Source organism: Grammomys surdaster, unplaced genomic scaffold, assembly GCF_004785775.1.
Source record: "Grammomys surdaster isolate TR1022 unplaced genomic scaffold, NIH_TR_1.0 342, whole genome shotgun sequence".
In the NCBI taxonomy this organism is placed as follows: domain Eukaryota; kingdom Metazoa; phylum Chordata; class Mammalia; order Rodentia; family Muridae; genus Grammomys; species Grammomys surdaster.
In genome coordinates this window covers 497,531-518,039 of record NW_021604761.1, presented here as the reverse complement: position 1 = coordinate 518,039, position 20,509 = coordinate 497,531, and the positions used below count along the sequence as shown (strand labels likewise).

The window sequence follows — 20,509 nt, the reverse complement described above, 5'->3', positions numbered from 1 at the left end:
CAGAGCCATCTCCCCCTCAGGCCTCCCTGTGTGCCCCCACAGAGCCACCTCCCTCTCGGCCTCCCTGTGTGCCCCCACAGAGCCCTTTCCTCTTCTTACCAGCACTTCTGATGTGGTGTACCATTCTAGCTGATGTACTGAAGCACACACAGGTCACCCAATTAGGAGGTCAGCCATGCCACTGAGAGCCTAGACACAGACCTGCACTACCATCAGTTCTTCCAGAAGGTCATCAACACGCTAGAGATAGACCAGCTAGAGACAGAGCCGCACGCTCACAACAAAGACATCAGTCGTAGGAGCTGAGAGCAGGACTTCATTACCCGGCATGTCTGCATCAAGCCGGAGTGACAGGAGATGCTGTGCTTACAAATGCTGCTCAAGGGCAAGAAGGAGGATGGGAAGGCTAATACACGAGTGGCAACCTCAGTCTCCTTAACTCAGATCCAACACCCATTCGAGGCTCAGGACCTGGAACTGTTGATCCTCACACAGCATAACTTAGCACATTATGAAGAGTTCAAAGGTTACAAGACACACAAGAAGCATGATAGACACCATTACCTAGAGTCACTGGAAAAGGAACAGCAAGACGAAGCCAAGAGGAACCGACAACAGTGCACAGAAGAACAAAATCAGTGCCCAGCAGCCAAGCCTATCCCAGCTGGTTCTCTCTGCTCCTTGTTACAGTTCATGATGTGAGCCTCCTGCCACAGAGGCCTCAGCTCCATCATTAACTCTAACCCCCTGGAACCACCGGTCCAGATGAACCCTCTCTTCTATACGCTGCCTTAGTTATGATGTTTTACCACAGCGATGGAAAAGTAACTGATGTAACAGTGAATTCCTAACCAGCCAGGGTGGCTAATACCAGGGCTACTGGTACCCAAGGAAGAGGAGAAAGAGAAGGGGCGGGGGGAGAGATCAGCATCACTGGTGAGAAACCATGTCTGAGTATGTAAGGTGAGAAAAAAGACCAAGTTCAGACTGTACCACCTCTGTCCAAGGACATGTTGCCAAGGCCATGTTGAAAAATTAGGCTGGCATAATAAAAGGCAAGGAAAAAACAGGACAAGACACTTAAATTGAGAAGTAGCCAGGTGTGGCTGTGCATTATGGGATGCAAAGGCAGGTGAATCTCTGTGAACTTGAGGTCAACCTGGTCTACATTGAGAGGCCAGCTGTGGCTACACATTGAGACCCTGTCCCAAAAGAAGAAGAGGAAGAGGAAGAGGAAGAGGAAGAGGAAGAGGAAGAAGAAGAAGAAGAAAATGAGGAGGAAGAAGAGGAGGAGGAGGAAGAGGAGGAGGAGGAGGAGGAGGAGGAAGAAAAGGAGGAGAAAGAAAAATTAAAAATTGTATTGACAGGCAATACATTTTATTTAAAAAAAAAAAACCCTACAGAATCTACAGTTGGGAGCAGAATCAGATCCCTCACAGAGGTCATAGAGTACAGAGGCATTACACAGTATCACTCTATTCTACGTACTAACAACAGCTGAAAAAGTCAGACCTTTTGCTGGAGAGCATAACAAAAATATGCAACATCGGGCTGGAGAGACGGCTCAGCGGTTAAGAGCACTGACTGCTCTTCCAGAGGTCCTGAGTTCAATTCCCAGCCACCACATGGTGGCTCACAATCATCTGTAACAGGAGCTGATGCTCTTTTCTGGTGTGTGTGAAGACAGTGACAGTGTACTCACATACATAAAATAAATAAATCTTTAAAAAGTTGTTACACAACATCTTTAGGAATAAATGACAAAATAGGTGCTTGAGGACACACTAAAACTATTAAATGCTGCTAAGATATCCTGCTCAAAAATACTAATACTTCTCTAACAGATCTATGTATGTATTTCTACTATATTAATTTTCTGATGTTGCCCCTGAGCCCACCTCACGTCCTAGGCATTAGGCTGGTAGCTTTGGTTCTGAGCTAAGCTCCACTGTGTCCAAGCCAGTAAGTAGCCTGTCTTGTCCTTCCCACTCAGGAAGCCCTGAGCTGTGCTGGACATTCCCACGACCCTTTGCTCACAAAGAACAGACGAATTGGATCAGCACTAAGTATGAATGCTCAGTGTGCCCCAATGAGCAGGGTCAAGGTTTTGATTTGTATCTTTGTGTACACAGAAGTTAAAATAACAAAAAATCTGTTTCCTGGGACTCCAGAGACATGCTCGGCAGTGAAAGCCACATACGCTCTTTCAGAGGACAGGAGTTTGATTCCCAGCATCCACTCGGTGGCTCACAACCATCCATGACTCGAGCTCCTGGGGATCGGATGCCCTGTCTGAACTCCACAGGCACCAGGCACCCACATGGTACACATATATTCATGTGGACAAAAACATTTATACATGTAGAATAAAATAAATATAAAAGTATTTAACTGTTCCTGAAAGAAGAGATCAGCGGTCAGGAGTACTCACTGCTCGTCCTGAAGGCCCGAGTTCAGTTCCCAGCACCCCATCCATAGGTAACTCCAGCTCTAGAGGATCTGGAGCCTTGCACAGGAATGCCTGAAGTGTGTACATACACACAAACAGATACATACAAATATACACATAAATAAGAATAAATCTTTAAAAAAAGAACAAAAATTATTAATGGCCAAAGTAGGACTTTAATCAAAAAGAACTCATGTCTTCTCTTACTTCAAAGTAAGTCCTTTATAGAGTTAAGAGATACAGCCAGGTGGGAGTGGGGGTGCTGGTGGCAGCACTTGGGAGGTAGGGACAGGTAGATCTCTGTGTGTTCAAGGCTACTCTGGTCTACAGAGCAAGTTCTTGGACATCCAAAGCCCCACAGAGAAACCCTGTTTTGAAAAACTAGAATTAATTAATGTTCTTCTAATTTACGGTGGAGTGGACATACAATAAGCTACCCTTCCAACCTTTTAGACTGGCTATAATCAGGGCGAGAGGGTGGATCAATGATAGAATACTTGCCCAGTATGCACAGGGCTCTGGGTTTAGTCTCCAGCACCAAACAGAAACAAACAAACCACCAACCAAAACGACAAAACTAGAATAGCCATTTTAGAAGATAGTAACTGAGGCTGGAAAGATGCCTGAGCTGTCAAAAGCCCTTACTGAGAAAACTCAAGTTCAGTTCCCAGAACCCATATGGTGGTTCATAACCACTTGTAATTCTAATTCTAGGGAATCCCATGCCCTCTTCTTACTTCCCACAGACCCTCCACATATATGGCATACATACATATATACTCAGGTACTCACACATACATCAGGTACATAATAAATAAATATTAAATAAATAATAAAAAAATAAATATTAATGTCTTAAAAATAATATAAAGGGGTGACAGATGCCTTTAATCCCATCACTCGGGAGGCAGAGGCAGGTGGATCTTGGTGAGTTCAAGGCCAGCCTAGTCTACATAAAGAGTTTCAGGGGGCTGGAGAGATGGCTCAGCGGTTAAGAGGACTGGCTGCTCTTCCAGAGGTCCTGAGTTCAATTCCCAGCAACACATGGTGGCTCACAACCATCTGTAATGGGACCCGATGCCTTCTTCTGTTGTGTCTGAAGACAACTACAATGTACTCATATAAATGAAATAATTCTTTAAAAAAAAAGTTCAGGACAACCAGGGCTACATAATAGAGAGATCCTATCTCAATAAACAACAAACGTATAAACAAATAATTGGGTAAATGTTGAACAAATGTGTAACAGGAGGCTAGTCTACTTAAAAATTAGTGTGGAAATATAGCTTGTATATTACTAAAACAAACAGGCAAAAGGACACACAGGAATTCTCAGAAAAGATAACCACAGACACAGAGTCTGTGCTACCTATCCCTTCTGACAAAGTGCATGTCCTGCATGTCTTTCCAAAGTTGATTGAGTGTGGAAAAGCGGACAGTTAAGGACATGGCTCTAGAGCCTGACAGCCTTAGCCGTGCTTCCTGCACAGCCACCAGCGACTGATGTCCAGCACCTGTAGTCATATACTCACAGGCTCTGACTGGGCGTGAAGCCAGGCAGTGGTGAGCTCTGTGCACGTCTGACAGGATAAGGACAAGGACCATCTTTGGTGCTAGGTGCTGGTATGAGTGACAGAGTGTGAGGAGAGTTTTTCTGTCTTTTTTTTTTCCCCAATTTTTTGCAGGTGTGCACTACCACACCCAGTTCACAGCACCTACATTTATATGAACAGAGGACCAGTATGCACGTGAACATTTAGCAAATTCCTCCTGGGCTGGGTCTGAGATATAATCTAGCCCCAAGGTAATGATAAGCAAACGATGGGGGGGTGGGGAGTGAGAGGTGGAAGTGGGGGTGGTGTCCAGGCACATGCAGTCACAGAATGCCTTACCTGGGAGGAATTGGGCTAGAGAAGGGTCAGCTTCTAGAGTAACCAGTGAGAACCCGAAATGGTGTCTGAGGGTAATACAGTCAGGAGCTCACTGCTTATGATCCACTAAGAATATGATTTTTCAAATAAAGCACATGAAACTGGGCTTACATGCAAATCACCAAAGCAAGGAGACCCTGCAGGTCAGGGAAGAAAGCATCACCCATATGCTACTCAGAAGTCAAGTACTTACAAGAGCCACAGAAACCCTTCCTGGTGTTACTTCCCAAGGTGGATCAAGCTGTGTACCCTGACACTGGCAAGGATGTCTTTGGACTCAAAACAACTCAGCCCAGTAAAAAAGCCATCGATCAGGAGGCCTGGAGTTGCTCATCAGCCAGCAGCGACTCTGCCTCTCACCTGGGCCTCTGAGAACTTCTACAACCTCCAGCTGCCGCTTCCCCCATCCCCAAACACACACAGATGACTGAACAGAGGCGAGCACAGGTCCCACCTCTGGCCTCTGGTGTCCCTCAACAGTCAACTCTGACGGAGGGAGGTATGACAAGACACAGGTTTGAGTAGGACAGTTGTCTGGACAACAGTTTCAAGTTAGCAAAGGCAGCTAGACCTCAGCCATTCGATTTTGACATTAGAGACCAGAAAGACATTCCTCATCTGAGCCACAAGGCTCACCCTAAGGCCTAAGAGTAAAGCCTGATGGCAGAAGCACCTCCCTGGCCTGCAGGTGCAGAGACTGCACAGCCAACCAAGTCATGAACACATGCTCCAAGGAAATATCCCACAGCCAGTGATTTGCATAGGATCTCTTGCTCTCGCACCCCATCAACCCTGTGTCTGCTGGGGGTCTCTGTCTAGATGATCATGGCCAATCAAGCTCAGCAGAGCAGTTAAGACTTAACCCTTCACCTTCACCTCTGCCCCGCCCCACCTATTTCCTGATTTTTTTCACCATTTAATTAACTAGGTCGCAGGCTGTTCCTCTATTTCATCTCCATTTCTACTACCATCCCCTTTCAAAGTGTTTCCTGCCCCCAACCAAGACTAGCAACCCCTCAGAGTTGGCCTTTGCCTCAACAGCACCTCCAGCTCACAGCCTCAGGTCTCCAGATGCTGTCCTCTATCTCTCTCCTGCAGCTCCTTATGCTTACTCATGGCACTCGAGTTTATGGCTCCATCCATTACCTACCCTGAGCTCTGTACAGGGTAAAGTATTGCTGTATAACTACACTGACTTGGCTGGAAATCGGAGCCCCAAACCTGGAGTGCTAGCTCTGGCTCAACCTCACCTAGCTCTCACCTTGCCTGAATTCTATACTCTGAGTTTTGTGGCCTTCTCTCTGGGGCCAGCAATCCTCGTGACTCCGGACAAATCACTTTCCTGCTCTACACCGCCTCCTTTAATCGGCAAAGAGAACACAGAAAGACTAGTGGCTGTGGTGTGCACCGGCTTTGCAAGTCTCTGAATTAAGGCTCAGTTTTATGAAAGAGACAGAAACGCCAATGGCCCAGTTGTGCTCAAAGACCTGAACACGTAGCCCCTAGCCCACCAGAGGACTAGGGTCTTGAGTCACCGAGTTCCCGGAAGGGACTAGGACATGGACCACGCGACCCACCAGACAGCAGGGACAGGGTCCGGGGACCACGTGCCGATGTCTGACAAGCCAGAATTAAATCGCAAGCTCCGAGATCCCTTCCAGGTGTAACACGCGAAGCCTGGCCCGCTGAGCACACCTGAGATCTCCCAGGACCTCCTGGCACCGGCCCGCTGACCTTGGGGAGGCGCGCCTTGACACAGCGTCTCTTGCTGCTGGCAGATGGAAAGGCCCCTAGGCTCTCTGGTTCAAGTTCTCCAAAGGGTGCCTGGACCCCGCCACCAAAGATGAGCCTTAACAAGCCGTTTACCTGAGGAGCCGCCGCCGCCACGGCCCGGGCGCCGCCCTCTATGCCCCAAGCGTCCCGGAGTAGGCGGAGCAGCACCCCAAGCCCATCCCCGCAGCCCTTTGGCCAATTGCGGCCTGGCGCGAGGCAGCTTGGCCCCGCCTCCATACGATCTCCACGCTGATTGGTCAGAGTTCTGTCCCTCACGTTAGCTCCGCCCACGCTCCACTCCCTAGAGAGCCTAGGTACACCAACTCCTTCCTGTGCTCTGCCGGGTACCCCAGCGGTCGGGTGACCATTTCACAAGACGAGTGTGAGTACTGCTGCTGCGCCAGACACCGTCTGCGCAAGCGCTGTTCTCGAGAGTATTCGGACTCGGCTTCCAACTGCAGAAAACTCCACCAGGCGGGAGCAGTGGCGCACGCCTTTAATCCCAGCTCTGGAGAGGCAGAGGCAGGTAGATCCCTATGAATTCGAGGCCATCCTGGTCTACATAGTGTGTTCTAGGATAGCTTGGGCTACAGAATGAGACCCTGTCTTGGGGGAAAAACAAGCAAACAAACAAACAAACAAACAAAAACACAGCCCCAGCACACCTTATGCAGCAGTCACACAGGTATTGTCATGTTCTACATTGGTCACACACTAAACGCCTAAAACATACTCAAAGCCCCTAATTTGTGGACTCCTAAACGTACACATGACCATGCCTATCAGGGATACATGTTCAACCTATCAACAAGAGTTTGGGAATCAAGATGATCATGTCCTAGCAACCTGGGCTGCACAGTACCCGCTGGTATGTCCAGCCCCAGGTGCAACTAAAGCCTCTAAGCCTGGGAAGAGGTGAATAAAAAAGTAAAAATCAGCCGCTCTACAGGATATAGGAAATGCTACGAAGGGGTTTGGGTTTGATGCCAAGAAAGCAAGGTTAGGTAAGAGCTTTTGCCTGGGAGAGTTGGGGGAGGATCATGCCAGGAAGACTTGGCACCTGCAAAGAACCAGAGATTGAAATCACCCAGATGTGTGTAAACAAGAGAAAGTTATGGGTAGCATTCTGAAAGCAAAAAAAGCCCAGAGTCTGTTGAGTAAGGGGAAGCAGTGAAGTATCAGGAATCTAGGCTGACAGCATCCGTTAGATGTACAAATTAAGCTGTGGTTGAACGGATCCTGGAAGGGCAGCAAGCTGAGGGGTCCAAGAGGCCAACACTGAGGGCCAATATTCTTTTTCTACGGCGAGAAGGACTTGGACCTATTTCTGTTGTGAGGATAGAGCCCGAGAGAGAAAGACAGGACATATTTGAGCAAGAGTGAGGCATTCTGGGTCATGGCCTAGGAAGACGCTAGAAAGCAGAGAGAGAGGACTAACTTGGGTAGCTACTAGGGAAGGAGGGCTTCTCCATGCTCACACCCAGACCACTCTCCTCTCCTGCCCCACCTCTCTCTCCACCCTGAAAAGCCTTGCCATGGACGTTGGCAGTGCTCTGGCTGCAGTCCAACACGTCTGCTGGTCCTGTGCTCCTCCACTGCCACAGCGGTCAGTTATCCCCGCCCCCAACATACAAGCTGCCCAGCATGTATCACAACTTAATCTTTACTTTTATTGTTCAGCATAAGGCCCAGCACATGAGGTGCTGGGTAAAATTCAGTGGAGCTGATAGACTAGAAAGGATGCCGATTAGGAAGAAGGACAAGACAACGCAAAGGGACTGGAGAGATGGCTCCGTGATTAGGAACACTTCCTGCTGTCTCCCATGTTGGACAGCTCACAGTCAGTGCCAGCTTCCATCTCCAGGTGGAACCAAAGCTTCTAAGTTCCACAGGTATCCACACTCAAGTGCACATATCTCCCACCACACACACACACACACAATCTTTATTTTAGTTTTTGTTTTTCTGTGTAGCCCTGGTACTCTCTGTAGACCAGGCTGGCCTCAAACTCAGGGATCCACCTGCCTCTGCCTCTGGAGTGCTGGGATTAAAGGTGACCACCATGCCTGACAAGAATAAAATCTTAAAAAAAAAAAAAAAAAAGACTGTGGGTGATGGAGAGACGGCTCAGTGGTTGAGAACACTTATTTGCTCTTCTTACTGGGGACCCAGGTTTGGTTCCAGTTCCCAGTGCACGCATGGTGGCTGACAACCATGCTGAACACCATTTCCAGAGGATCTGGTACCCTTCTGAACTCCACAGGCACCAGACATGCACACGGTGTACAGACAGACAGACAGACAGACAGACAGACAGAACACTCATACACAAAAAAATTTAAAAATTAGGTTTTTTTTAAGAAGATTGCAAAAGGAAGGTATCTTTCTGGATCTGGACTGTTACCACACAGCTTAGTAGTCACTAGCTTCCATCTGGGTTCTGACACGGGTGGTAGCCAGGACGGTGGAAGGGGCCCTCACAGCTGAGAGACTCTGAGTAGACAACAGTGGCACTGCTGGGCCAAGGTAGAGTCACATGATCTTCCCTTTTGTTCTCTAGATGTAAAATGGCCACCCACCTTCACCTTGTCACTCACATACCTACAGCCCTCCTACCTCCCAGATAGCTAACCTGTGTATTCAATCCCCCAGGAGTAATTTCTGTTTACCTAAGCTCCAGATTACCCACAGGACAGTTACTGAGTCCACATTTTCTATATTTCTTCTCTCTCACACACTCAATGGCTGTAGCTATGAGCTATTTGTTCCAAAAAGTCACGAGGTCGATGAGAGGACACATCTGACATTTCAGGCCAGGCTTTCCCAACACCTTGGTGTAAAGCCTTCCACATCTACCTATAGATCTCAGTGCAGGAAGAAGTTTCTGAGGTTCATTAGACCTCTAGGCTTATTAGACCCTACTTTACGAGCACTCTCAGGACAGCTGCCCGCTAGCCAATGCTGGCCCCTCCAGTTCACACCAGACATCTCACACTTGGCCTGGACTCTGCCACTACTGGGCCTCAGTTCATCATCTGTAAAACATGTATTGCACCGTTGCATTCAGATTTGAAATTCTGAGTATGAACTACCTTTGGCACTTCCGTGTGTTCAGGGAGTGAGACATGACCAGGAGGATATAGCTGACTACTTAGAAAAGCAATTGGCAAATGTCACATGCTAAGTAAATGTCAGCTGTGACTCTGGAGTTGAAAACAAGAAGTAGTGGCAGTTCCCATGGCCTGAGGAATAGTCTGAGGCAGTGACATTTGCTTCCCCTGAAGATGTGTTCAAATCTGCAGGAAGCCCCAGGTGTGGCAGGCTTCATGCAGCAGGTCTGGTTTGGGTCAAAAATCAAGATCCAGAAAGAATAAGAATGGAACTGGAGAAGTGGGTCATTGGTTAAGAGCACTGGTTGTTCTTCCAGAGGTCCTGAGTTCAATTCCCAGCAACCACAAGGTGACTCACAACCATCTGACACCCTCTGGGATCTGACACCCTCTTCTGGTGTGTCTGAAGACAGTTACAGTGTACTCACATACATAAAATAAATAAATCTTTAAAAACAAAATCAAGACCCAGCAGAGCAGTGGCTGTCAGCCTTCCTAATGCTGTGACCCTTAATACAGTTCCTCAGGTTGTGGTGACCTCAAACCATAAAATTATTTTCATTGCTGTAGCTGGTCTTTTACTACTTTGTGGGTTCTTTTTCCCATCCTTTATTCCACCACCACTGTTTTACCCCCTAACATTAGGAGAGAAACTAGGAAAGAGGAGGTGGGGAGGAGAGAGGGAGAGAGAGAGAGAGAGAGAGAGAGAGAGAGAGAGAGAGAGAGAGAGAGAGAGAGAGATTGATTCCCTGGTTCTAAATTTCTTTCCTTTTGTTTCTTCCACCTCTTGGGTCACCTCACATTTATGTATCCTCTGAAAAGTTCTCAGAATTCCAAGTGTCACACTATTGCAGAAATTATCTGCAGCTGGCAAAACCACACCTCTGCTAGAGCACGAGGCAAATCATGGTCAGCTGCTGTGGACAGTTGAAGTGCCCCACATCCCTATATCTGGGATTAAAAAGAGAGTGTGTTCTTGTAATATGTCTGTGGGTTTCTTTTTAAAGGAAACAAAAATTCTAGAATTCTCAAAAATGTCATTACATTGCTACTTCATAACTGTAGTTGTGCTACTGTTATGAATCATAATGTAAATATCTATGTTTCCTGATGGTCTGTGGTGACTCCTATGAAAGGGTTGCTTGACAGCCTCAAGGGGGTTGAGACCCACAGGTTGAGAACCACTGCAGTAGAGGAAGTCCAGATCAGAGGATCCTGGACTCTTGCCATTCCTGACTCATTTAATAATGACCTTGGTTGGTATCTCCTCAAAGAATGAAACAGCAGCTGATCTCTTTTGACCTCTTGATATTCTTGGAAGACTTAACCTTCATAGTTTCTTTAAAGACCTTGTATAGGAGCTGAAGAAATGGTTCAGGAATTAAGAACACATTCTGTTCTTGCAGGGGACCCAAGTTTAGTTTCCAGCATCCAGATGAGGTGGCTCACCTGTCACCTCAGCTCCAGGAGATGCAAAACCTTCATGGTGCCCCACCCCACCCCACCCCCACTCTCTCTCAAAATAATGAAAAGACCTTTCTATTCAAAGTGGCCCACAGCAGCCTCATCCTGGTGCTAGCCCGTCATATGCCTTCTCATCCCACAAAAGGAGAACACAGCACTGGATAGGGTGAATCTGGTAAGATATTCTCAGAGATGACAGTGCTTAAGATGATACCTTTGAGGGCACAATGCAAGTGCATTTCTAGAACCTTCTATTCTAGAACCTACACCTAGTTCTTTGGAGTCTTTACTCTCCAATCAATCCAGAGCTGTGGAAGCCTCCTCCTGAGGCTCTCAACCTATACTCTTAGCCTAAAACTTCTTCAGAAACTTGACTGTTCTCTCCAAGGGGCAGCAAGTCCCTCCTGGCCTTCTGCTTCCCCGTCCCTTGCCCTCTGAAACAAGTTAGACCTCAGCAGTGTCTCTTTCCCTGGCTTACGGGCAGTAAGCTGGCCCACCAAGCCCAGTTCTGTGGCACCCTGCCTTTCATGAGGAGCAACAGCCGGCACAAGTTGGATCAGAAGGTGTTCATAGAACAGGTTCGAGAATGCATGAACAACGGTTACTTGCTCTCCTCCAAGAAGATCGGATCTGGTGCTTTCTCCAAGGTCTACCTGGCCTATGCAACACGTGAGCGCATGAAGCACAACCTTAGGCTATCCTCTGACTTGCGGGGCAAGCGCCACACTATGGTGAGGCAGGCCTGCTACCTTCTCTGTGGGTTCTTTGGGGTACCCTAGCCTGGTTCCAGTGGGCCTGTCCTAACATCCTTCAGATACCTTCTAGTTCCCCTAGCTTCCTCTATAGGACCTCCCTCCTAAGTCCTATCTCTTCTCAGCTTCCCAATGCTCTGTTTCCCAACCCCTCAAACATACATGCACCAGGGACAAAAAGCGAGGCAGGCACTATCCGTCCAAGGATATTGCTTGTCCATTGACCAATGTGTATAAATAACAGTGGACCTATTCTAAGGAGTCTACACAGTTGAACACTACATCTTCCTCAGGTGGCTATTAAGATTGTATCCATGGCTGAAGCCCCAGCAGAGTACTCCAGAAAGTTCCTGCCCCGGGAAATTTTATCACTCAATGCTACCTACAAGCACATGAACATAGTAAGACGGTCCTTACCATGCCTGCTGTCTGTCCCATGCCCCACTTCTCCACTTGGAACCTCTTTTTTGTCCTTGCATGAAGACTTGTCTCTCACCCTGCACCTGAGAGCTAGCATGTCTGACATTCCCAGAACTCTTGGCCCAGCCTTTCTCAGGATGACTGGACATGGAGTATCGGGGGTGTTTGCTAGGTTCAGCTGTATGAGACCTACCAGAACAGCCAACGCTCCTACCTGGTACTGGAGTTGGCAGCTAGAGGTGACCTGTTGGAGCATATCAATGCAGTGTCAGACCTCCGATGTTGCCCAGGGCTAGAGGAGGAAGAGGCCCGAAGGCTGTTCTGGCAACTGGTCAGCGCTGTGGCCCACTGCCACAATGTTGGCATTGTGCACAGGTGAGGGTGCCATCTGGCCTATCTACCTACCTGGGTATCTCCTGACCCACTTGAGCCCAGCCCCACATTCCCTTCTCCCCCAGGGACTTGAAATGTGAAAATATCCTGTTGGATGACCAGGGCTTCCTAAAGCTGACAGGTGAGCCCACACTACTCCATCAGTCCAGTTTAATTCTGGACTCCTACCTCCCAACTTCTGCCTGTCCCACACAGACACCTGTCCCCAATAATGACCTTCATCTCCTACCTATAGCCTAAACCCACTGACCTACATCCACAAGAGTCCCTGCCTAGTTTCTCCCTCATTAACAACATACAGTCCAACTTCCCTCCCTCCCCAGACCCCACTATCCTAACAGATGTCCTCTTGAACCTACTCTCCCCAACTTGTCCATCACCCGTGTTTCCCTGCCCCGCCCTGCCGATATACTGTGTGCAGATTTTGGCTTTGCCAACTGGGTGGGGCTCAAGAACTCTCTGCTGAGCACCTTCTGTGGCTCTGTGGCCTATACGGCCCCAGAGATTCTCATGAGCAAGAAGTACAATGGCGAGCAGGCTGATCTGTGGAGCCTGTGAGTACCCCAGGTAACCCCCTGCAGGACCCATGGGTGGGCTTAGGAGGGACAACACCCTGAAGAAGCTGGGTCCCCAGAGGGATCATCCTCCATGCCATGGTGTCTGGGAAGCTGCCCTTCAAGGAACACCAGCCCCATCGCATGCTGCACTTGATTCGTCGAGGTCCCATCTTCAGGCCAGGGCTGTCCTCAGGTGAGCACCACACCACGCTCCTTCCAAGGCCCAGCTCGAGCCTGGAGGGGAGCCAGAGAGACCAGGACCACGGAAAAGAGAATACGGTATCACCCTACCCCCATATGGTGGAAAAGTAGTCCACCCACTGTATGTTGGGAAAGTTGAGCTGAGGGTGGGACTGGCTTGAAGGGTACCAATCCCACTGAATATCTAACACGGCACTTGTCTGGAACACCTCACCCCTCCTCTGTGCCTCAGTCCCCTTTTGATAATGGCCCTTGAACCTTTGCCAGGACTAGTAATGATCCCTTTCAAGTTGCCAACATTTCTGACAGTAGTTGAGTGTGGGTCAGGATTGTGGCAGGCTCCAGCAGTGAGCCCTCCCCTGTAGAGTGCCGGGACCTGATCCGAGGGCTGCTTCAGCTGCATCCCTGCGAACGCCTGGACCTACAGCAGGTGGCTGCTCACTGCTGGATGCTGCCTGCAGAACATATGCTGTCCATGCTTGGAGCTCCCCGAGGTGGGGAATGGCTCACAGGTGATTTGCTTGGGCTGCAGGCGGTGTCTCTAGCACACCACATGACCCTTTGCTTTGCTCCATTGCAGAACAGGAGCATCCTTGGTCCGCAATAGCTCCAGACAACACAGAGCCTGACAGAGATACCAGGTATACCAGAAGCAAAGGCTCCAGCCCCTCCAGTGGCAGGATATCTCCAAGGAGAGTGTCTCTAGCCCAGCTGTGCAGCACCTGGAAGCCTGCCCCAGAGCAATAGGTTCTACCACTCTTGGGCTTGGGCGTACCATGGCAGGTGGCTGCTCTCTATGTCCCATGTTCCCCAAGAGGGACATGGCTGGGCACTATCTGGTGAATTGAGGGTGGGTGGGTATGTGCAGATAAAAATGTTCATTCTGTTGAATTAAGGATGCAATTATCTACACAGGGAGGGCCAGTGACCTTTGGGTACCTCCTTGGGGACCTGGGTCAGAGGGAAAACACCAGTCTACACGGCAAATGTGCCAACAGTGTCAAAGCTTTAATGAGTGCTGGAGAGCACCATGGGTGGGGGGATGGAGGGGAAATGACTCCTGGTACCCAATGAAAACACCTAGTCACGTGTGACAACACGTATACCAGTCTTCCAGCTTCAGAGGTATGCACTGGAACACTGCAAACTCCCATGGAGACCACAGGTCTCAGGGACCTGGAAGGACCTGTTGCTAAGGAAAACAGCTCACACAGGTGGAGCAAGATCTGTGGCTCAGAAGAGGGGACACAGTAGGGCAAAACTTGCCATGGTGCCTACAGAATTAGAAAGAAGGGGTACATACATGGAGTAGGCTCCAAATGTTCGGGGGTAGGATCGTACAGGAGTAAATGCTGCAAGAACACACATAAGAATCCCTCCAGAGGTAAGCAAGGTGTGCCCAACAGGAGGGTCTGGATGTCTTGAAAGGCAACTGAGGCTCGAGAAAGCTAACCAAGGAGCAGGCTCTATCTGAGTGGCTAAGTCCCAGTTCAACCTGGGACTAAGGAGGCTGACAGATGAAACAGAGAAACAGAGATAGCAAATGGCAAATCCAGCAAGTGATCCAAAGACAGGCCCAGAAGGGCAGAGCATTCTAGGAAGACCCTAGGACCCAAGTGTAATCTGTCTTTTAAGGTCTTGGGCAAGGAAAGCAAAAAGACTCCAAAGGCTCGGGCTCATAGCACTGTTTACATCTCTAGGCCTACCATGTCCAGACCCTTCAGTGCCTTTGGGAATGAAAAACTAGTTGGCTTCCCAGGGCTTGCAGTGTTTCCAGTCCAGTCCTGTCACTGTCTGGGAATAGGCTCCTCATAGCTCCAGTGACGAATGGCATCCTGCCTCATCTGTAGGCAGCTGTGACACAGGACCTGGCCAGCTCTGGTTCAATAGTGCAGCTCTGAACAATGTCCATTACTGCTGGCTGCAACAGGGCACAGGATCGGGCGGTATCCCTGAGCTTCTCAACATTTACTGGGCATTTACCCTAGAACCCTGTGCGAACACTGGCAAGGGTGGGTCTGAAGCTGGCATTCAGGCCAAAGGGGCTTCAGGTCCGTGGGGCACCCTTGCCTCTTAGCTCTTGAGCAAGCTCTTGCTGTTCTTGCTGGTCTAGCTCTTGCAGCTGTCGTTCCACATCTTCAGGTACCTGCACCTCCAGCAGGTTTTCCATGCCAACCTCTGGCTCATCACCAATAAGCACCTGCGAGTAGAGGAGGCAGGTGAGCAGCTCACAAGCTGTTGGCACTCGTCCAGCCTTGCTGACCCTGCACTCACCTGGATAAGCTTCTCACAAGCCATTCGCACATCAGGCTCTGGCTCCCAGCTGTATAGCTCTCGAAGGATCAAGTAAGCACCCTGGTCCCGTACCTGCTTCCGACCAGGTGCAGTGGCGGTCAGCTAGGAAGACGGAAAAGGTTACTCAGATGCCAATGGGAATTGTGCCAATAGGAGAGGCATTAACATCAGGGGCCCCTACTCACCAACATGATGGCTTCAATGAGCATCTTTCGGATGTCAGCATCCGGCTCCCGTTGCTTGTCGGGTGACAAGTACTGCAGATCGACAGGCAGCTCTAGGAGTGAGGATGGGAACCTATTGATCCCTGTGCTGGACACCCAAGCCCTGCTCTGCCTGGACAAGCATCATGTGTGTCTTAATGACCCCCTCCTTAAAGGCCACTGAAAGGACTCCAGACTTAAACATTTCCCCATCTCCTCCTATAGTCTTCCCTCTAGCCCAGAGATCCCTGGGGCAACAACTCAAGTCACTCACGGTCCATTTCTTCCTCAGAAAACTCTTCAGGCCCAGCCAAGGGCAGTAGCAAGAAGGGGAGAATGTCAACTTGGGGCCCGAGTAACCACTTGTGGTGTCCTGAAGGTGGGGACCAAGAAGAGGTTCAGAAGATTGGTCCGTTGGGTTCCTAGGGTCCAGTTCCCACCTTAGCAACGGCGCAACCCCCTCTTTTGTCACTCACGATGTTCAAAACAGCAATTCCGAAGCGTTCCCACCACCCCGCCCCTGCGCACCGAGGAGTCTGTGTACTGGGTAAGAGGCAGCAGCCGTCGGATCACGCACCTGTTAGAAGAGGATACTCAGTACAGTCCTTGTTCACTTGCACTCTCCTCTCCCCGCCCCGTCCCGTCCCGTCCCACCCGCGCAGGCGACTGGGTTTCACCTGTCCGGGTCCAGGAGAAAAGCACGCACCTCCGCCTGCTGGCTAAGGTTGGAGAGCAGCGGCCCCAGGTAATGCAGGGGTGCGGCCGCGTTGTAGCTAGGCATGCACAGCGCGTTGACAAGCCGCTCCAGACCCAGCCGCTCCGGCTCAGCGGCCATCAGCTTCTCCATTAACGCAGCACACGGAGCCGGCTCGCGACTCAGGTTGGCCAGCACTGCAGCCGCCTCTTCAGCCCAGGGCCATTGAGGGTCCAACACGCAGCGAAGCAGGCGGGCAGGCAGCTCTGGGTCCGCCGCCAGCAGCTGCCAGTGCAGACCCGGATCAGCAGCCAAGTTAACGAGCGCGCGGGAGGCATCGCGGGAAGGAGCTGGGGCCGGGGCCACCGCAAGGTCGACCAAAGCCCGCAACAATGCTGTCTGTCCTGCCAACAGCGTGCGGCCCGAGCCCGCACCAGTCAGCGCCAGCACGTGCTGCGCCGCGGCCGCCTGCAGATCTGCTCGCGCTCCCGGCACCAGGAAGGGCAGCAGTTCCGCCGCCTCTGTGTCCGCGCCAGCCTCCTGTTCTGACAACCCTCGCTCATCAGAGAGCCCCGAACCTACTCCCGGTCCCCGCATGCCGCTAGCAGTTTCAGTCGCTTCTCATACGAGGGCCGGGACCGGAAAAGCGGAAGTCGTTAAAACCCTTCCGAGGCTGAGAACCCAGCCGAAGGGGGCGGGGCCGGCCTTGGCGCGAGGCATTGTGGGCCAGAGTATTGGGCTTTCTCCTAGGGCCAGAGGCACGGTAGGTGGTGAAGATGCATCCTCCCTTCCCACCTCCACCACCACCACCACTAAATCCTTGCAGAACTTTTCCGGCTGCACAGCCATCACGCAAAATTTGGAGCGTAGCTCGGAAGCCTGTGCTCCTAGTGTCCAGAATGTTTGCTTCTGCCCTTTAACTCTGGATTCAGGGCTGGAGAGATGGCTCAGTGGTTAAAAGCATTGACTGCTCTTCTAGAGGTCCTGAGTTCAATTCCCAAGCAACCACATGGTGGTTCACAATCATCTACAATGTGATCTGACGCCCTCTTCTGGTGTGTCTGAAGACAACTACAGTGTACTCATATACATAAAATCAATCCAACAAACCATCAAACAAACAAACAAACTAGATTCAGATCTCCCAGAACCAGATGGTGGAACCAGATGGCGCAGGACTCCGCTGTGACAAGGCAGCTTTGGACCAGCCTCTGACTTTGCAGAGGGGCTAACTTTAGGGCATTTGTTAGGACCTCTCCAGTGACAGAAGTCTGAGTCAAGCAGGTTTGGGCAAAGGGAACTGATAAATGAATCTATAGTTTGCAAGTTTGAGGACGCTGGCGACAGACACTACTGCACAGCTCTCTAGAACGCTGTTCGGTTTCTCTCTTCCATATCTCGCTGGGGTTTTTTACTCCTCAGTGATTCCATATTATTACCTTCCACGGGCACATTTGTTAGCACAGATGGCAGGACACTGGCCTTCTCAGTTACATAACCCTAGCAGAAGATAATTTCAGTACTGAGGTCTGTTCTGGGAAAGTGTTCCACTTGGTCCTTCTCGTGCCTCTTTTAGCAACTAGCTGCCTGGGGTCCTTGCTCTTTCAAAATAGAAATCTTGAGTTAGGAGTTTTTCCAGGGCTGGTCCTTGGCAGGTTTTGTAACCCTCTGCTTCTGACAACAAAGGAGATAGGCAGGAGCTGCAATGGTTCCAGATCCTTTGCAGCCTTAGATACTGCCTGGGACCCTTCGGGCTACAGTGGCAAGTGGCTAGCTCTTGTGTAGGCCTAACTGTCCAGATTTCCCAGCCTTTGACAGTGGCTAGTGATAGTTTCTGAGAAAAGGCTAAGACTCTTGCCTCTTACAGCCTCTGTTTCTACAACTGCTTCCCCACCCCCATCTCTGCCTCTGTTGCAGCTCTGCCCCAGTGTCTCCTTGTCTCTACTGCTATCATTTCTTTCTTTGCCATACCAGCCCATCTCAACCTAGAAAAGTAGGTGAAAAAGGATGAGCATGGTGGTGGTACATACCAACGCTTGGGATCCAGAGGTAGGTAGATCTCAGTGAGTTCGAATTTAGCCTGGACTACTACAGTGGGATGATATAAAAACTCCTGCCAGATATAATCTCGGCACTTAGGAAACTGAGTTAGGGATCCAGAATTCCAAGGTCACGTTTGAGATCAATCTGCTGTACACATGTACCTCTCAAAAGGTGTTTTCCAGCCCATTTACGAAGTGGGCCAAATAGCCTAATACAACTAATATAATATTCCTCTAAGATGAGAGGTGTTTGCACCAATCAGGACAGGTCATTATGCAAATGAAGGATGGTGGTAACACCAGCCAAGGCACTGTTTGTTTTGTACCAGTCATAGTCTCCTTTGCTAGACTACATAGGGAAGTGCTCCTCCTACCTGACATAAGAGGCTGCTGGGAAAGACCTCCCCAAAACTGTTTAAACAGTCACCGCTGAAGCCACACCTCTTAGAATGAAGTTATATTTTAGCCCTGCACATCTGTGGAATGTTCGAAACCGCCAGTATGGGCATAAGGGTAGTACAGCCAGATGCCTGACACGCAGTCCTTTGCTTAAGGATGTTAGGGCACCAGGGAGTGTGATGTCAACCAGGGGATCGAATAGCCTTATCTTCTGAAATTAATATGTTTTCAATACATTTTCATCACATAGGGGCCCAGCGGCTAACGCGCTTGCCCTGCAGGTGTGAGGACTGGAGTTTAGATCCCCAGGACCTATGTATAATTAGACACTAATAAAAACATAGATGGGCTGGGAGAGGACAGCTGGAGCTATTACACAGAGAAACCCTATCTCAACAAAACAAAAAAGTAAATCGGCTGGGCATAGTCCTTCCTGTCTAATCTCACAACTGAGGAGGCTGAGGCAGGAAGGTCAGGGTAGTTTGAGGCTAGCCTGGGCTATGAAATGAGATGGTCTCAAAGATATTTACTTTTCTTATAAACAAAGTTAACTTTGTTAACTTGACACAAAGTAGTTGCCTAGAAAGGGAATCTCAGTGACTGTCTAAATTAAGTTGGCCTTTAGGCATGTCTGTGGGGGCTTATCTTAGTGGAAAGACATTGCCCACTGTGAGTGTTACCATTCCCTAGGAAAGGGGCTTTATAAGAATGGAAAAAGCAGGGGGCTGGTGAGATGGCTCAGCAGTTAAGAGCACTGACTGCTCTTCTGGAGGTCATATATTCAAATCCTAGCAACCACATGGTGGCTCACAACCACCTGTAATGAGATCTGATGCCATCTTATGGGGTGTCTGAAATGAGTGGGGCTGGAGCGTTCGGGGCTGGAGCGAGAGGGAAAAGGGAAGGGGAAAAAAAAAGAGTGGAAAAGGTAAACTTTTACTCGCATGTATGACTCATTAGAGTCTTCTCCTGACTGTGGGTGGAATGTGACTAGCTTCGTTGAGGCCTGCTCCTCTAATGCAGCTGTAGCCATTTTGTTACGTGCCTGCCAATAATTTTATATTATTCCTGACACAGAAAATAGTTTGACTCAGAGCAGGATCAGGTTGACCACATATCCTGGTATAAGGCTTGTTATTCTTAGGAAATTCCACAACCAAAGGCTCCACTTAGGACCAATCAAATTAAAGATCCATTTGAACTGTTTTGTCTAAACTGTCAAATAGCTTGAGTAAGAACCCACCACCCTGCAGCCCTTTCTATACCTGCATATGAGCTCATTGTGGGTTTTGCCTTTATAAACTGGCCTTGGGAAGTATTTGGGGTCGCAGTCTTAGCTCCCAGCGTCTAGACTGTGTCTCTGATTGATCAATCCTGGGTGTGCATTCACTGAACTATTCCTTTAATAAACTGGGACCAGAGTTCCATCAGTTTGGGCGGTTTCCTTGAACATAGCAAGTGGCTCAAGGTTTCTGTAGCCTTGACTCCCCCACAATGATGGCTTGCAACCTAGAATTGTGAGTCAAATACTTTAGTTGCTTTTGGTTGTTTTGTTTAGTCCTGGCTGTCCTAGAACTCAATTTGTAGACCAGGCTGGCCTCAAACTCAGAGATCTTCCTGCTTCTACCTCCCAAGTGTTAGGATTAGGGTCATGTACCACCATACCTGGCTTTTTTGTTTTGTTTTTGTTTGTTTTTTGTTTGCTTGGTTTCAAGATGGTTTCTCTGTGTCGCCCTGTCTGTCCTGGAACTCACTCTGTAGACTAGACTGGCCTCAAATGCAGATATCCACCTGCCTTTGCCTCTGTTTTCCAAGTACTGGAATTA

The 20,509-nt window shown here is 49.4% G+C and overlaps 3 protein-coding genes across 9 annotated transcripts in view; 1 reads left to right on the top strand and 2 right to left on the bottom strand.

The window, feature by feature from the left end:
* Positions 1-6,307, bottom strand: part of Mroh1 (maestro heat like repeat family member 1) — a 75,237-nt gene extending 68,930 nt beyond the window's left edge. For 3 of the 7 annotated variants that reach the window (XM_028778864.1, XM_028778869.1, XM_028778870.1), the window contains exon 1: positions 6,247-6,287. The gene's annotated coding sequence lies outside the window, so the exon portion shown is untranslated. The other 4 variants (XM_028778868.1, XM_028778866.1, XM_028778865.1 and 1 more) reach the window with 4 other exon arrangements.
* Positions 6,308-11,007: 4,700 nt separating this feature from the next.
* On the top strand, positions 11,008-13,940 carry LOC114630669 (testis-specific serine/threonine-protein kinase 5). Its single transcript, XM_028778944.1, has 8 exons — positions 11,008-11,458; positions 11,773-11,880; positions 12,072-12,274; positions 12,358-12,413; positions 12,714-12,846; positions 12,927-13,042; positions 13,416-13,544; positions 13,631-13,940. Exons 1-8 carry the CDS (start codon positions 11,255-11,257, stop codon positions 13,795-13,797), a joined length of 1,116 nt encoding a protein of 371 aa, XP_028634777.1. The 5' UTR covers positions 11,008-11,254; the 3' UTR covers positions 13,798-13,940.
* Positions 13,941-14,037: 97 nt separating this feature from the next.
* On the bottom strand, positions 14,038-16,912 carry Hgh1 (HGH1 homolog). Its single transcript, XM_028778904.1, has 6 exons — positions 16,226-16,912; positions 16,025-16,125; positions 15,823-15,921; positions 15,531-15,622; positions 15,325-15,447; positions 14,038-15,250 (listed from the first exon to the last, which is right to left on the bottom strand). Exons 1-6 carry the CDS (start codon positions 16,837-16,839, stop codon positions 15,098-15,100), a joined length of 1,182 nt encoding a protein of 393 aa, XP_028634737.1. The 5' UTR covers positions 16,840-16,912; the 3' UTR covers positions 14,038-15,097.
* Between the last annotated feature and the right edge of the window lie 3,597 nt (positions 16,913-20,509).

Bases quoted from the DNA above. Each gene is read 5' to 3' on its own strand.
- LOC114630669 (XM_028778944.1), top strand. From the start codon at position 11,255: ATGAGGAGCAACAGCCGGCACAAGTTGGATCAGAAGGTGTTCATAGAA. The intron at 11,459-11,772 runs GTGAGGCAGGCC...CATCTTCCTCAG, and splicing joins GGGGCAAGCGCCACACTATG to GTGGCTATTAAGATTGTATC. The intron at 13,043-13,415 runs GTGAGCACCACA...CCTCCCCTGTAG, and splicing joins CAGGCCAGGGCTGTCCTCAG to AGTGCCGGGACCTGATCCGA.
- Hgh1 (XM_028778904.1), bottom strand. From the start codon at position 16,839: ATGCGGGGACCGGGAGTAGGTTCGGGGCTCTCTGATGAGCGAGGGTTG. The intron at 15,623-15,822 runs GTGAGTGACTTG...CCTCACTCCTAG, and splicing joins TTCTGAGGAAGAAATGGACC to AGCTGCCTGTCGATCTGCAG. The intron at 15,251-15,324 runs GTGAGTGCAGGG...CTCTACTCGCAG, and splicing joins CTTGTGAGAAGCTTATCCAG to GTGCTTATTGGTGATGAGCC.